Source organism: Diaphorina citri, unplaced genomic scaffold (genome assembly GCF_000475195.1).
Source record: "Diaphorina citri unplaced genomic scaffold, Diaci psyllid genome assembly version 1.1 scaffold281, whole genome shotgun sequence".
Taxonomy (NCBI): Eukaryota; Metazoa; Arthropoda; class Insecta; order Hemiptera; family Psyllidae; genus Diaphorina; species Diaphorina citri.
Genome location: NW_007377717.1, coordinates 184,490 through 200,564, shown reverse-complemented (window position 1 = coordinate 200,564; position 16,075 = coordinate 184,490). Strand labels below are relative to the sequence as shown.

Here is a 16,075-nt window from a genome sequence, read left to right as displayed (position 1 = left end):
CCGTCTGACAGACTGCGTATTATCAGATGATCTGAGCGTGAGGCATCAGACAGTAACCTCCCCTTCAGATTCAGACCTTTTCGTAGGAGTGCTGGAGTTTTGACTCCATGGACAGAACACAGGAAGCTCAATTTATCAAAACCAATTAGCGGTAGAGACAACCAAGCTCACATGGCTGAGAGGCCCTCCAGTCCCGTCACTCACGCTCAGACCTCAGACCGTCTGACAGACTGCGTATTATCAGATGATCTGAGCGTGAGGCATCAGACATTAACCTCCCCTTCAGACTCAGACCTTTTCGTAGGAGTGCTGGAGTTTTGACTCCATGGACAGAACACAGGAAGCTCAATTTATCAAAACAAATTAGCGGTAGAGACAACCAAGCTCGCATGGCTGAGAATGATTCACACACTCAGGTAATGACATACGCTATACCGGGGATATACCTGCCTCTGGGGGATCTGGGATATACCACCTCTGAGTGAAAAGCAGTCTGATAGAATGATGACAAGATACTCGTCATCTCATTGATAATATGATGAGTATGAGCAAAATGAGTAATGATAATGGGATTTTTATACTCTTAGCCGACAGTATAACGAGTATGTATAGTATACAATATATATTCAGCCTTGGGTATTTAAAGTACCTGATAATATGATGAGTATGAGCAAAATGAGTAATGATAATGGGATTTTTATACTCTTAGCCGACAGTATAACGAGTATGTATAGTATATAATATATATATTCAGCCTTGGGTATTTAAAGTAAATACAGATATGCATGTAGAGATGTAGATGTAGGTACCTTTAGAGGTTTTTCATATCATAATTATAAATTATAGGTAGTGTCAGTGTAAATGGAAGAAGAAGTACCTACCTATAGTAATAAAAGTAGTATCTTCCTAAGAACCTACATAGGTATAACTTTTTACTTTCCTTATCCTATAGGAAGAAAAGTAATGTAATCGGGTCAAATTTTCGATGGTCGGTTTTTAGTGTCAAAATACGTTTTGAGGTCCCTAGAGCCTAAATCCAAAGTTTCAGCCATTGGTCCGCGTGTGTGTCTGTCTGTGTGTCCGTCTGTCCTGTCTGTAAACAAAATATCTCGAGAACGGTAAGAGCTAGAGACTTGAAATTTGGTATGTATCTTTCAAATGTGACAAGAATGCGACACACAAAATATCTCGAAAACGGTAAGAGCTAGAGACTTGAAATTTGGTATGTAGCTGTCAAATGTGACAAGGATGCGACACGAAACTTTTGGTTAAAACCGGTGCAACGGTTGGCGGCATTTTACCGCTTTTTGGCGGTTTTCGGTGTAATTTAACAATATCTCTGGAACGGTATAAGCTAGCGACTTGAAATTTGGTATGTAGTTCACAAATGTGACAAGGATGCAAAAAAAAAAAAAAAAACGTTTGGTAGAGATGGTTGCTGTGCTTGGCGGTATTTTGACCGCTTTTGGACAGATTTTGACCGTTTTTTGGCGGTTTTCAGCTATAGCGACAAAACGGTTAGAGATATTGTAAAAGTTAGGGTAAAAGAACACTCAAATAAGCATCATTCAATAGGATAAGGAAAGTAGTGTGATGTTCACACCAGATTTTTTTTAAATACTATACTTAGATACTACTTTGTTTAAATACTACTTGGACTTTCAATTCAATATTGACATCAGTTATGGTAGCCTCATTGGGGAATACCTACCTTCGTTCGCGAGTAAACTGGTTTGTCTTCACAAATTCCCCAACAACTCGGCTACATGCCATTTCTGTGAATGTCGTGAATTGTTCGGAGTGTACTGACATTACTGCAAAACCACATGGTCGAATTCACGCATGCTTGAGGAAAGTCCTCTGCTTTATAGGTACATATTTTAAGATGATACATAATAATTGAGTTCCTGGTTTCGGAAAGTCCTGAGTTCATATCTCAGCGAATGTTGAACTGTGGGTGACTCATTCCAATTGTTAAAGTGTGTTCAAACGTAGTCGATCGGCCGTCGCGTTGATCAACATCGACGACATGAATCCATGTTATCGGGGCAGTGTGGACGGTTCAGTCGACATCGATGGCCGGTCGACGATGTGTGGACACGCTTTTAAAGTCACTTGAAGGTATCTATAGAATAAGTAGGTATTTATAATTTATTTATTGTTCCATATACAAACATGAATTGCTTGGAACATTGAAATCCACTAAAATTTCTTTAGCTATCTATCCTACATATTATGTAATAGTACTTACATACCATTGTTACTAACCTTTCGGGTTCTTTGACCTTTGTGTTGCTTTATCAGAACCCCCGACCATTTTGAAATGAAAATGCACAACTATTATGTTAAGGCGGTCTCTTCCTGATCTCTGATGTGGACGTCCATTTTTAAAAAAAAATGGACGTCCATTTTGGTCGGGGGTTCTGATAAAGCAACACAAAGGTCAAAGAACCCCAAAGGTTAGTAACAATGGTATGTAAGTACTATTACATAATTACATAAAATGCACAACTAAGTATGCGGCTACACCCTACTTACTTGTAGCTTTTGTTATCAAGTAACCCCTAGGTAGGTAATTATTATGATAATTAATAAATATAGGTAGGTAACTAATACCTATAAAAACTTATTGTTTATTGATAAATCAATTTTATATTTCGGACAGAATCAGAAATCTCATTGTTTATTTGCCAAAGGGTAGCTCTTTTGACAAAAGCCCTGAAGGTTAGGTGGCAGAGAGTGGTGACAAGCACGACATCTTGACAAATGGGCCACGTGCAACCCAATTTACAGGTAACCAGCGCAGCGTGTGGACAAATTAATCAACCTTATCAGCATATCACTGCTATCATTGTCTAATTTCTGCAAAATTTACGGGGACCTCTTTACCTATTTGGAAAACCCGAGCTGCATGAGGAAAAATCATGTCGAATTTTCAAATTCCTGAACGGCATATGTGAATCACCGATTCCCAAAGTCTTTAGTAATTCCTTACTTGCTTAGAATAATTTTGTATTCATTGAGATAATCACTCTTCAGACAATCACTGACATGTGATGAGATTTACGACTACAATAGTGTGTGTGTGCTCATCAGGTAGACCTGACAGGCATACCTTTCAGGCCTACCTGATAGTGAATGGCTGGCCTCACACATCTCAGATCTGCCATAATCCCGCAGGCCTGGAACTAAGGGATTGCGGGATTAAAACTCGTGAGGCATTGCAATCCCTACCACATTTCATGCTGTTGTTGTTGGTGTTGTTGTTGTTGCACATTTCATGCTGTTGTTGTTGTTGTTGGTGGTGGTGTTGTTGTTGTTGTTGTTGTTGTTGTTGTTGTTGTTGTTGTTGTTGTTGTTGTTGTTGTTGTTACCGTTGTCGACTAGTTCTCCGTCTCTAGGCCCAGCAACTGTGCCACCTCTACGGGATTGGTTCACAGGGCTGTTGTGGGTCTAGCATAATTGGAAGATCTGGGCAGTTAAATAGGTGGTGGGCGTAGGTCCCTTTCATAGACTGCCATGAAGTACCGAAGAGTCTAGTCATTGTATTCTCTTGACCCCAGCGTTGTTGATAATTACAGGCAAATTGATATTGATACTTGGACACTCAATCTTCAATAAAAACCTAATACCTCCAAGACTTATACTTACTTACTTACCACTCACTCGCCTTAGAGAACTTAATCCGCAAACCTGATAACAAGCTAATGTGATAAAATGGGAACGTGTTGATCCACAGAGTTTTTTTTTTTTTTAAACATTAAAAAAAAAAAAAAAAAAAAAAAAAACACTTCCGAATCCCAATATTAGCTTAGACCCCCACTCACTAAAAGCTGTGGAAAAACAACAAATACTCAACAAGCTTTGAACAAATAGGACAAGCAAATAATGATAAAAACAAAATAAATAAAATTATAGGTAGGAACTTAAAAAAAGTAAAAAAAAAAAATGCCTCCTGCTTTCTGATAAGATGGCTTTGCGTTGGGATCTCATAAAAATAAAAGTCCCGGAATTTTTTATGAGAAACTGTTATCACCTTATGTAAACGTAAGCATGGAAAAGAAATAAATACCTACCTAAATTTTCGATGGTCAGATTTAGTGCCAAAACACGTTATGAGGTCCCTAGAGCCTAAATCCAAAGTTTCAGCATTCAGCAATTGGTCCGTGTGTGTCTCTGTCTGTAAACAAAATATCTCGAGAACGGTAAGAGGTAGAGACTTGAAATTTGGTATGTAGCTGTCAAGTGTTCACAAATGTGACAAGGATGTTACACAAAACGTTTGGTTAAGATAGGTGCTGCGGTTGGCGGTATTTTGACCGCATTTTGGCGGTTTTCGACCGTTTTTGGTGGTTTTCAGCTATACCGACAAAACGGTTAGAGATATTGTAAAAGTTGGGGTATAAGAACACCTAAATAAGCATCTTTCAATAGGATAAGGAAGTATCTCTACTTTTTTTCTCCTTTTCTTTTTCTTTCTTACTCTTGTCTTCTTCTTTTCTTTTTTCCTTCTCTTTCTTTAGTTCTTCCTGTATTTTTCCTTTCTTATCTTCCTTTATTCCCTCCTCCTTTCTTTCTTACTTTACTTTCTTTCCTTTAGATTCCCTCTATAGGAAAAACACTAGAGGAGACGTGCTTGTTGAATTTCTTAGTTTGACCTTTGATTACGCTGACCGATCAAAGAGAAGAGGGTTACCTAACATTACTACTTCCCATTTAGGTGCTGGGTCAACACGAGAACACGAGAAAGTAACCCGTTGAAATATTTGCAATCGAAAAACGAGTACAAATTTTTATCGATGGTGGGATTCGGGACCTTCCTTTCTTACTTTACTTTCTTTCCTTTAGATTCCCTCTATATGAAAAACACTAGAGGAGACATGCTTGTTGAATTTCTTAGTTTGACCTTTGATTACGCTGACCGATCAAAGAGAAGAGGGTTACCTAACATTACCGGTATATGTACAAGTTACCTAACGGCAGGTTAGGTAAGATTTCTGCTGGGGAGATAACACTACTTTTATTTGTAAAGTTAGGTTGTACTTATTGTTTATAGGAGTTACCTAACGGCAGGTTAGGTAAGATTTCTGCTGGGGAGATAACACTACTTTTATTTGTAAAGTTAGGTTGTACTTATTGTTTATATTATGCTTATGTTGAGTTCTTTTCTACTTTCTGTAGGGTAACGTGTACATCATGTAGGAATGTTAATTTTATCTAAAGGTTGTATTGAGGTACTTACATAAATGGTTATGTAAGTCATTCACTTTGAGGTCCTAGAGAGAGAACCTTTGAATTAAGTGAATGTGTTTAAGGCGCGTCTACACTAAAGTCGAGACCGACCACCGACCAACAATGTGGACGATAGTTTCCTTAGGTCAGTCACTCACTATCCATGGAGACCTGATCAGGCGTACCTGTCAGGTCTACCTGATAGTTTGTGTACTCATCAGGCTTTGAATTAAGTGAATGTGTTTAAGGCGCGTCTACACTAAAGTCGAGACCGACCACCGACCAACAATGTGGACGATAGTTTCCTTAGATCAGTCACTCACTAATCTCACTATCCATGGAGACCTGATCAGGCGTACTTGTCAGGTCTACCTGATAGTTTGTGTACTCATCAGAGGAATCAAACGAAGGTTTTAACCCTGTTGGTTTTTATGTCCGGTAATTGTTCAAGAACTGGAGATAAGTAGTTAAATTATAAAGGAACGGATTGCCAATGTCCTAGGGAAATTTTTTCAATGAGCAAACGTCATCATCGAATGTTTATACCTAATCATTTAAGTACACGTTGATTGTTCTAATGAAAGGAATGAAAGTCCAATGTTAAATTATCACAGGATAATGTGAACATTCGACTTCTTACAATGGAAAAATATCACAAAGAGTAACTCAAGCCATGCTGCCAGATTTGGAACGACTTTAAATGAGAGACTCCTTGTTTCTCATTGAACATAGAGTAAGTGATGATCAATTGGAAGACCCAAGTTCTAATTGCAATCATGTGTAGTCAGATCATGTTCTCATGTTTTGCCAACAATGAAGACAACTCTCCTGAACTTTGTGAAAGTTCACGGAGGCAAGATTCAGTCCGTGTTGACACGGATGTTGGTACTCATCAGGTTTCAGGTAGACCTGATAGGCGGACCTGATCAGGTGTACCTGTCAGATCAACCTGATAGTGAGTGGGTGGCCTTAGCACAGTTTTTTTTCTGTAGGTACCCAAAAGGTTTGAAAATGAGAAAAAATTGAAGCAGGTACCTATTGAAAACACATTATTAGTTATGTAATTGATCATCTCTGGCAGTATTACGTTATGCAACAAAACAAATAAACTGTTCTGATTTTTTTTCTATTTGTAGAACAAAAAATAACTGGATTTTCTCGTATGGCCGCAATATGTAAGTATATCTACTTATAATTTATGTTGGGTGAGATTATTACGCGGCCAAGTGCACCGCCATACTTAAGCGAAAAAACGTCGACTTTGCCGGGAATTGATCCAGGAATCCTCGGTACCAACATTGGCTACACATGTTCTAAACCGGCACACTCAAAGCGTACAACAACACCTACTAGTTTAGGAACTTTTGTATTTGAGGACCAAAAGAACAATAACACTGTAGATAACACGAGAACTGAAGCTATAACGGAAAGTCTACCCATACTCACTGAGACGGAAAGCAATACTATAGTAACTGAAAGTATACCTATTACCACCGGGATGGAAAGCAATACTATAGTTGACAAAACAACAAGTCAAGTGACAATAACCGAAAGTATACCTAAAACCAGCGAGATTGTAACCAGTCCTACTGTTGGCAGCACAATAACTGAAGTAGTGGTCACTGAAAGTTTACCTGTTCCCAACAAGACACCCATTGTCCAAATTGAAACGACAGAGTCATGTAAAAAAATGTCATTTGTAAGATCCAATGTATATCAAATATTTACTACTAAGACTGATAGTTTTATGTTAAATAATACAATTGGTAGGAGGTTCTATTCAAGTGTTCACACTACTAAGAAACCATTAGATAGAAGAAGATTAGTCGTCATGGGAGGTAGAGTCGAGGCTCACCGGTACCAAACAAATAAAATGACCTCACTAAGATATGCCCCACATAAAATCAAGACAACAAACCAGCAGTTAATAAAACGGTTCACCCTAAAACACTCTCCAATCATACTTCAAAGTATACACAAGGAGGTGATTGATCTCCGAAAGTTACAATCGACTCCAAAGACGACTTCAACTACTCGAAAACTAAAGCCGATGACCAACACGGAAAAACCAACGACAAACAAGTATGAAGCAAAAGTAGAGCGTTTGAAAAAAGAATATCTTGAATTAATCAGTGAAGAGAGACATTTCAATGAGTCTGTTATAAGAGAAAGGAAGAAAGAACAGTTAGAAATACAATTGAGGGAGGCTTCAATGCAGAAATCGTATTTGTACCAATTTATCGTGACCAAAGTGACTACAGAATCTTGGGAGAAAGACTTACCAGTTAGTAGCAAAGGACGAGATGAACTGTATTTTCAACCATATGAAGGTAAGCTTAGAAACCAAGTAACTAGATAATTATGTAGGCATGTGTATTTAGACAAACTACATTATTTTCAACCATATGAAGGTAAGCTTAGAAACCAAGTAACTAGATAATTATGTAGGCATGTGTATTTAGACAAACTACATATACATAGACACGTTTATAGGGAAATCATGGCCATAAAGTCCAAACAAAAGACACTTCAAACTACAAATAGGTACCTACAGTTACAGACAAGCCCACAATGATCTACATTTCAAGGCATTCCCTTAATTTTCAATATTTCTCTGTTTGTTGAAGAAAGACTAAACAATGAAAAAACTGTTCGAAGAAACTTATTCGTCAGAAAGGGCAAAGTTCTGAAGAAAATTGAAATCGCTGAACAGAAGCTGGAAGAATATCGCAATGCCACAAAGAAAGACAATATCAAAGAAAGCGATAGTTTCAATGAATATTATGATGATAACTACAGTGCGAATGATGACATATCCAATGTCAGAGACAAGAAGAGACATCTTGAGAAGCGCAAGAACTTTGGAAAGCCAGATCATCATGCTGATGAGTCCCAGGATGCTGATGGAGTCAGGTGAGGGAGGTAGAGTTTTAGAAAATCTAGAATTTGCTAGGGAAAATGAGACACCATGTGTCGAAAGAAAAGAGAAAGGATCTCGACAAGGCTTCATGCATTCTGTACATGCATACATAATAGCTATTAATTGTTTCACAAACTTATTGAAATGAATTATATACAGGTAGTTTCACAAACTTAGTTCACATCTTCAGAGATCAGTAAGGCCAGCTACTCACTATCAGGTAGGCCTAATCAGGTGTCAGGTATATCTGATCAGGTGTACCTGTCAGGCCTACCTGATAGTGAATGACTGGCATAAGAGAGTAGGTAATTAAAAATACCTGGTATGAACCTCTAACATCGAACGTTTATTAATGATCAACTACCTCAATTTCCACAGGCATCATGGAAAGCATCACCCGAAGAATCTGAAAAAGTCAGGCCAGCATCTCGTCTTCCACGCTAACGACTACTGTAAGATGATGCAGGAAGGTTGGTCACAGCGCAAACTGAGGAAATACTACCGGGACAATCGGGACCTGGATAAGAGGAAAGATGATGCGGTGGACATCTATGAACCGGATCCAGACACCAGTGATGAAATAGAGCGGATGAAGTCCTACGACATCACTTCCAACCAGCAGTTTATCCAGTATTTGAAAGGTAGGCACATATTAAGTAGATTATTATTAGAGCAGTATAAATAAGCACTATTATTATTATTATTATTATTATTATTATTATTATTATTATTATTATTATTATTCGCTGGTTAAACATAAAACGCCTGGTATAATACATAAATGCAACCTTGTTCATAATGTACGACACCAAGTTTCTTTAAATTTGAAGGCGCAACTTATGAAATAATTGTTCTTGCATTACGCCCATTATACGGTAGGTACCTAGGTAACTTTTTTTTTTCAGAACTGCTTTTGAATTAGGCACATTAGGCGGCCATCCATATCCATTGGACTGAATACGAATAGAATAATAGAACCCCAAAAGAGCTGGTCAGTTCTAAAATCTAATGAGCAAGCATCATGCCTAGGGTGACCATAATTTTTTTGGCCCAAAGCGGGACGCAGTCCTTTTTGGACGAAGGGGGGGATTTAAATCATTACATGAAAGTAAAATCAAAAAATCAAATCAAGAATGATAATAAACTGAATATTAAACAAATTAGGTAGGTACAAAGGCATTCTTTAACCATGATCGAATAAACTACGGGCTAAAAAATTCCCGGAGGGACGGGCCCTGTTTCTCCTTCTTTCTTTCTCTCTCTCTCTTTGTAGGTATCTTTTCTTTCTCTCTTTCTTTCTTCTTCTTTATTGTTATTTCTTTTAATTTATTATTAGGGTGACCATAATTTTTTTGGCCCAAAGCGGGACGCAGTCCTTTTTGGACGAAGGGGGGGGGTGAGGTACAAACATGTGGGTATAAACTACCTGCCTCTGCACTACACAATCAATATACCTACATTTTATTTTCAAATATTTTGATACATAATATTGTACAATATTGGAATCGTAAAATGGTTTTTTTTTCCCGAGCTCATTGCTCTCAATGATAATATTTAGGTTTGGACCAGCTAAAGCGGGACAATATCGGGACTTTGGGCGAAAGCGGGACATTTTAGCGTCCCCAGAGGATTTCTCGGGACAGCGGGACCAGAGGCTCCAAAGCGGGACTGTCCCGCCGAAAGCGGGACGTATGGTAAGCCTAATCATGCCCTCTAATGTTTGCCAATAGGTAGGTATGTCAAACTCAGACAAACCGTTCAAAATCAGAGCTACTTTCGTCTGTTCATAAAATAACGCGAAATTTGCACTGTTGTTCAGTAAAATACCTACCTAAATGACATTTTAGATGATTTTAGCAATTTTTCTCTCCTCGTCTTGACCACTTGAACTAATTTACCCTCAATCACTGACCCATATAGCACCGAGAATCTGTGGAGATTTTCTTTTCGAAATCATTTGAATAACAAAAGAACAGTTTTCTGAGCGAGTGAGTAGATAACATTGATTGATATCGAAGATAACAAAAATGTTGAATATACCCAATGAGTATTGAGTACCTACCTAAGTTCGTATGTATTTTTACTTTCCTTATCCTAGGCGGGAGTTTCTCGTCTTTTTACTTTCCTTATCCTATAGGAAGGAAAGTAATGTAATCGGGTCAAATTTTCGATGGTCAAATTTTAGTGCCAAAACACGTTTTGAGGTCCCTAGAGCCTAAATCCAAAGTTTCAGCCATTGGTCCGTGTGTCTGTCTGTCTGTAAACAAAATATCTCGAGAACGGTAAGAGCTAGAGACTTTAAGTTTGGTATGTATCTTCCAAATGTGACAAGGATGCGACACGAAACTTTTAGTTAAGACCGGTGCAATAGTGATGAAATAGAGCGGATGAAGTCCTACGACATCACTTCCAACCAGCAGTTTATCCAGTATTTGAAAGGTAGGCACATATTAAGTACACGTAGTGGTTTATAAGCTAAAGCTCACCGTTGAGAGTCTCTAAAGACTGGTCAGCTTAGAACAAGTTGTTCCATTATGCTAACAGTGTATAGCTGTAAAGGTGTGTCTTTACATAGTCGACCAGCCGTCGATCAATATCCACTAAACCGTCCACACTGCCTCGGCAACATAGATTTACCTCGTCGATTGATCGACGGCCGGTCGACTATGCGTGGACACGCCTTAAGGTAGAGTTTTACCACCGTGGATTGTCTCAGTATTGAGTTCAATCCGAAGTTGACCTGGCTATCAATAATAGGGAAGTCCTCGTTTCATCTCAACCCCGAGTAGGTACACCCCAGCATAAGTTACCACCGTGGATTGTCTCAGTATTGAGTTCAATCCGAAGTTGACCTGGCTATCAATAATAGGGAAGTCCTCGTTTCATCTCAACCCCAAGTAGGTAAACCCCAGCATAAGTAGAGCTACATAATTAGACTGTCAGCATAGAACAAGTTGTTCCATTGTGCTACCAGTGTAATAGAGCTCTTTATTGATATAAATTTGTTTACAATTAAATTGGGGAAAAAAGTGGTTTGGGATTTGTCAACAACAAAACAACAGATGCCACTGCTCAAAAATATACTCTGATTACATCAGCAACAGTATAAATGATTTTCTTTTCATTGTTCACGATTTTGATTTCAGAAAACAACTTTGCCCAAGATGAAAGAGTGTTGGAAGCCATTCAATGGGTAGACAGGGACAGATTCGCCAAAGATGGCTACATTGATAGTCCGCATAACTTTGGTACAAATTCCATTGTCGAGAGACCCAGCTATGTAAGTTCTTGCAGTATTTGGTACCTGGTCATATGTTTGGGTAAGGGGAGTAAGAGTATCTTTCAAACTTATGGCATTGTCAGTGGAAACAAAGGTATTCATTTTCTTCCCTTCTACCAGTTCTACCTTATTTCCCATCTCCGTGAGGTAGGCATGGGACCTTCATCCGCCTTGAGTGCTAAGGCCAGCCACTCACTATCAGGTAGACCTGATCAGGTCTTACGTAGACCTGTTAGTGAGTTCCTGGCCTAATGCACGATCTTTGGCTAAAACCATGAAAATCCCTGATCGACCCTCACACCACTTCCCCCATTTCGTTTTCAGCAAGCTGCTTGTCTCCAGCACCTATCGGACAAGTTGCTCCCGGGAGCCAACGTGTTGGACCTCGGGTTTGGTTCTGGGTTCATGTCCTGCTGTATGGCACGTATGGTGGGGGACAAAGGTCATGTCACTGCCGTCGATCACATCCCCCAGCTTATCAATCTGTTCATGACCAAACTGAAGATATCCTATCCGAAACTCTACAAGCTGTACAAGATCATGGATGTTGTGGGTAAGTGGGCTATGGCTTTGACAGAGGACCCTGCCTTCCAAGCTAACTAGGCTGGCTAGTTGAGGCTTGATGCGTCAAAGTGGACGCGCACTAGGTTTAGAAGGTTTAGGTGCCAGCCTGCCAGCCTAGTTAGCTTGGTTGGTAGCCCTTCGCTTCCCACCCGGGGCGGATTTTATCCTGAACGGATAATGTTCGTTCTCGGAACGGCTGGCTTTCTCCTATCCTGCCTTCCTTTTCTCTCCGATTTCGGTACGGTAAGACCTTAGCAGTTACAGTTCCCTCTGTCGAACCTCTTTGAAAAAATAAAGTGATAGTAACAATTGAAAATAATAACAAAGGGTTTTCATCAATCCTGATTGTTACCTTCCATGAACTTGTTATTAGGTTAGTTTTATCAAATCTAGGCTAGGTCATGCTTGTATCACTCACTGACCTTTATGACCCCCTAAATTTATAATAAATAACAATAAAAAATAAAATAATAATAAGCATATTAAACATTCGATTTCGCACGTTTGTAAGCATGTGATTTGTTCGGGGAATCTGTGATAAGCACATTTCTGAAAAGGTCAGTAACACAGAATGGAATGGCCCTTTGAATCATTGTTTTTAAAACAATGTAAGTTTAGGTATGATAATGTCTCAAACGATAGATTGAAGATTCTGTAACTTTGTGAAGGTCCATCTTGACAGGATGATAATGTCTGATTAATATTTTGATTCAAGGACAGTTTGTTGGAAACCCTCAATCATGTCTTCCGGATTTCTTGCTTCTTTTTTTTCCAGAATGGGATGCTAGAAAACCCTACAAGAAGAACGGCCCTTATGATGTCATCCACTTTGGAAGTGGAGTGAAACATATTCCAATAGAAGTGAGTAAACTATGTAGATCTCAGAAGAAGTAGGGATGTCTTCAAAAGTGAAGATGGTTGCTCATTCTTCTTGGTCTTCTTCTTTTTCCTCTCTTCCGCCTTCTTCTTCTTCTCCGCCTTCTTCTTCTCCTCCTTCTTCTGCTCCTCAGAAGTTATTCCTTAGCTTAGTGTGTACTTTATGTTCAACAATTTATAAAAATAAATGGAATAATGTTCAATTCAATTCAATTCTTCTTCGTCCTCTTCTTCTTCTCCGCCTTCTTCTTCTTCTCCTCCGCCATCTTCTTCTTCTCCCCCTTCTTCTCCTTCTCCTCCGCCTTCTTCTTCTTCCTCCTCTCCTTCTTCTTCGTCTTCTTCGTCTTCTTCTTCTCCTTCTTCTTCTTTTTCTCCTTCTTCTTCTTCTCCTCCTCCTTTTTTCTTTTGGTGCATAACGTCCCCGTCGGATGTTTGTGATCAGCAAGGCTATCTTACCTTTTTTGGTTGCCATTCCAAAACAGATCGTTTCCTCCGCACCACGTCCGGAGGTTCTGCAGCCAGGAGACCCTTCTTCACCCTGGTCTCCTGGACCATAAACCTATATTACTCACCAGTCTTACCACTATTACTTAGGTCGATACTTTTCCTTGTCTTCATAAAGGCAGCCTCATGGCGACGTCATATCTCCTAATCCCTCTTATGTTACAAACCAATTCTTCTCACCACTCCTTACTCCTGAATCTCATAATGTCCATCTCCGTTTCCCCTTTATCATGATGTCCAATCATTTTTTGTTTCCAGTTTATCTCCGACCTCAAGATCAACGGCTCCATCCTGGTCCCCGTAGGTCCCCCGTACGGACCCCACATTCTCAAGAAGATCACCCTCATCAAGCGCAACCTCTACACCATCCAAAACCTCGCCGAGGTAGAGGCCTTCCACTTCTGTTCGCCCGAAGAACAAACGTCGGACTTTCGGCAAACCTTTTTTGATGTTTGCCAAAATGGATAAATTTATGGCTACTGACTAACACCTTGAGATGGAGCGTGTGCCCAATATATTACTGTTTTACTGTATAAATTATGTATTTAAGTAGAAAGGTAGGTACATAGTACATAAATATAGGTAGGTATATATCTTTATTATACCTGCGGATTATGTACCTAAAAATTGAATATAGGCACTTGTAAATGTTAGGTGTTTGCCAAAATAAACACATTTGTCCAAGAATAAGATGAATAACTTCTTAAGAGTCTCAAGAACATAACTAAGACATAAGTCGAATCATAAATAGATATAGATGGTAGGAAACAGAAGTCCAAGATGTTTCTATGAACAATTTTTGATATTTTTAATTTATTTATGGCTTACAATAGAGACAAGTGACAAGTGACTTATTACAACAAATAGCGAGTTTCATCAGGTTTTTTCTTAATGTCCGGTAGGCAATGTAATTTAAATGAGTGTGTTCCCACTTCACACGACACGATTTTTTCCCAAACGATAAGTGGGAACGGGCTTTAACTTAGGAATTTAGCCCATGGCGCAGGGGCCATGGTGCAGTTGTTGCACCCTGTAACGCTCCAGGCCTCATCAATATTCATGGTGTACCAGGTAACACCTCACGCCTCATTGCCATGTTAAGTGTGTTTTAATTGTTTTTCAACCAATAGGAATTGAGCAACAGTTCGGGGAAATGATAAGCTGATAGCACGCGACTGAAAAATCGGCAAATTGTGAAAATTACAGTACGCCCTCATCATGTGACACGCTTCATACAGGGTGGCTTCAGACACTCGGTTTCTATATCTACAGGGTGATGTGAACAGTCATGTTTTAACACATGTACGCTATTGGTAGAAAATTAGAAATCCCTATGGCCAGGACAAGACCAAAATCTATAGCCGTATTTAGGGGGTCGGGCCCCTCGGCCACCCTAAATACGGCCCTCTACATAAGATACCTGTGTATTTATTCCACAATACATTACGTACATAGGTGAGTTGGGTTTTCATATACGTTTGATCGTCTTCTTCTCATGTTAAGCTTTCTATCATATTCATATATAATTATTATAGATTTTATAAATAAATTCTTTTTTTCTTCCTCCTCATTCTTCTTCTTCTATTTCTTTGAGTCTTTGACAAATTTATTCGTCAAATATAAATCATAATCGTATTCGGAGTCCCAATGCTTGCATCTGTTCCTCTGGCACTTCCTAGTCCTATAGCGAGGAGTGTCCAGAATATTAATGATGGCATACTCCACACTCTGCACTCCTCCTAGTGAGTGCCAGGTGGCGTAGAGTGACACTCATGAGGGTACCGGGGCACACGCCACAACCTTGGACATCCTTGATTTACCTGTTTCAGAAATATCATCCGTGCACCTTATTGTACCTACTCTATTATTATTTATCAACCAATCCAATACTATTATATGTATGTTTACCTATATTATGGCTAAATGTATGTAGGTATATTATATCTTCCTATATACAGGGTGTTCACTTGTTCAGGAAGCCAATGGCATACCATTTCGTACCTGTTTTGGTGGTGTATTGGTCAAGGCGCTCGCCTGGTAAAAAGGAGTTGACATCTCTTTAGTACCCGCATGTATTTTGGTATCATGTTGAACACACGACAGTTACCTCACGTCTGTCTACAGGGTGAACACACAAACTCAGGACGACCAAAATAAGCTCACGCTTCGATAGATGTATAGGTACCATAGACATTGTACCATGTACCACATTTGTACGTACAATAAAAATAAATTGAATTCAATAGATGTCACGAAAACGCCCATTATTGTGTTCACCGATCTCGTCATTGTTTAACTTCTGTGACTTTGGGAAGAAACACAGAATTTTCATGAGGAAAAATATAGAAGCGGAGAAAGGATTTTTTTTTTTTAGAAAGAAAGAAACAGAGAAAAGAAAGAAAAGTAGAAATGACACATCCACTAATAAATACCTATGTATCACCTTTTCGTCTTTATCCTCTACGCCCCACTTTTTCTCTCCCTCGTCATTGTTTAACTTCTGTGACTTTGGGAAGAAACACAGAATTTTCATGAGGAAAAATATAGAAGCGGAGAAAGGATTTTTTTTTCTTTAGAAAGAAACAGAGAAAAGAAGGATAAGTAGAAATGACACATCCACTAATAAATACCTATGTATCACCTTTTCGTCTTTATTATCCTCTACGCCCCACTTTTTCTCTCCCTCTCCCTCCCTCCCT

At 39.1% G+C, this 16,075-nt stretch overlaps 1 protein-coding gene across 1 annotated transcript; it reads left to right on the top strand.

The window, feature by feature from the left end:
- Window positions 1-6,008: 6,008 nt before the first annotated feature.
- Window positions 6,009-13,844, top strand: LOC103507014. Its single transcript, XM_017443132.1, has 8 exons — window positions 6,009-6,135; window positions 6,513-7,562; window positions 7,860-8,145; window positions 8,531-8,793; window positions 11,299-11,432; window positions 11,757-11,985; window positions 12,772-12,857; window positions 13,635-13,844. The coding sequence occupies exons 1-8, from the start codon at window positions 6,009-6,011 to the stop codon at window positions 13,842-13,844; spliced, it is 2,385 nt and encodes a 794-aa protein (XP_017298621.1).
- Window positions 13,845-16,075: the final 2,231 nt, after the last annotated feature.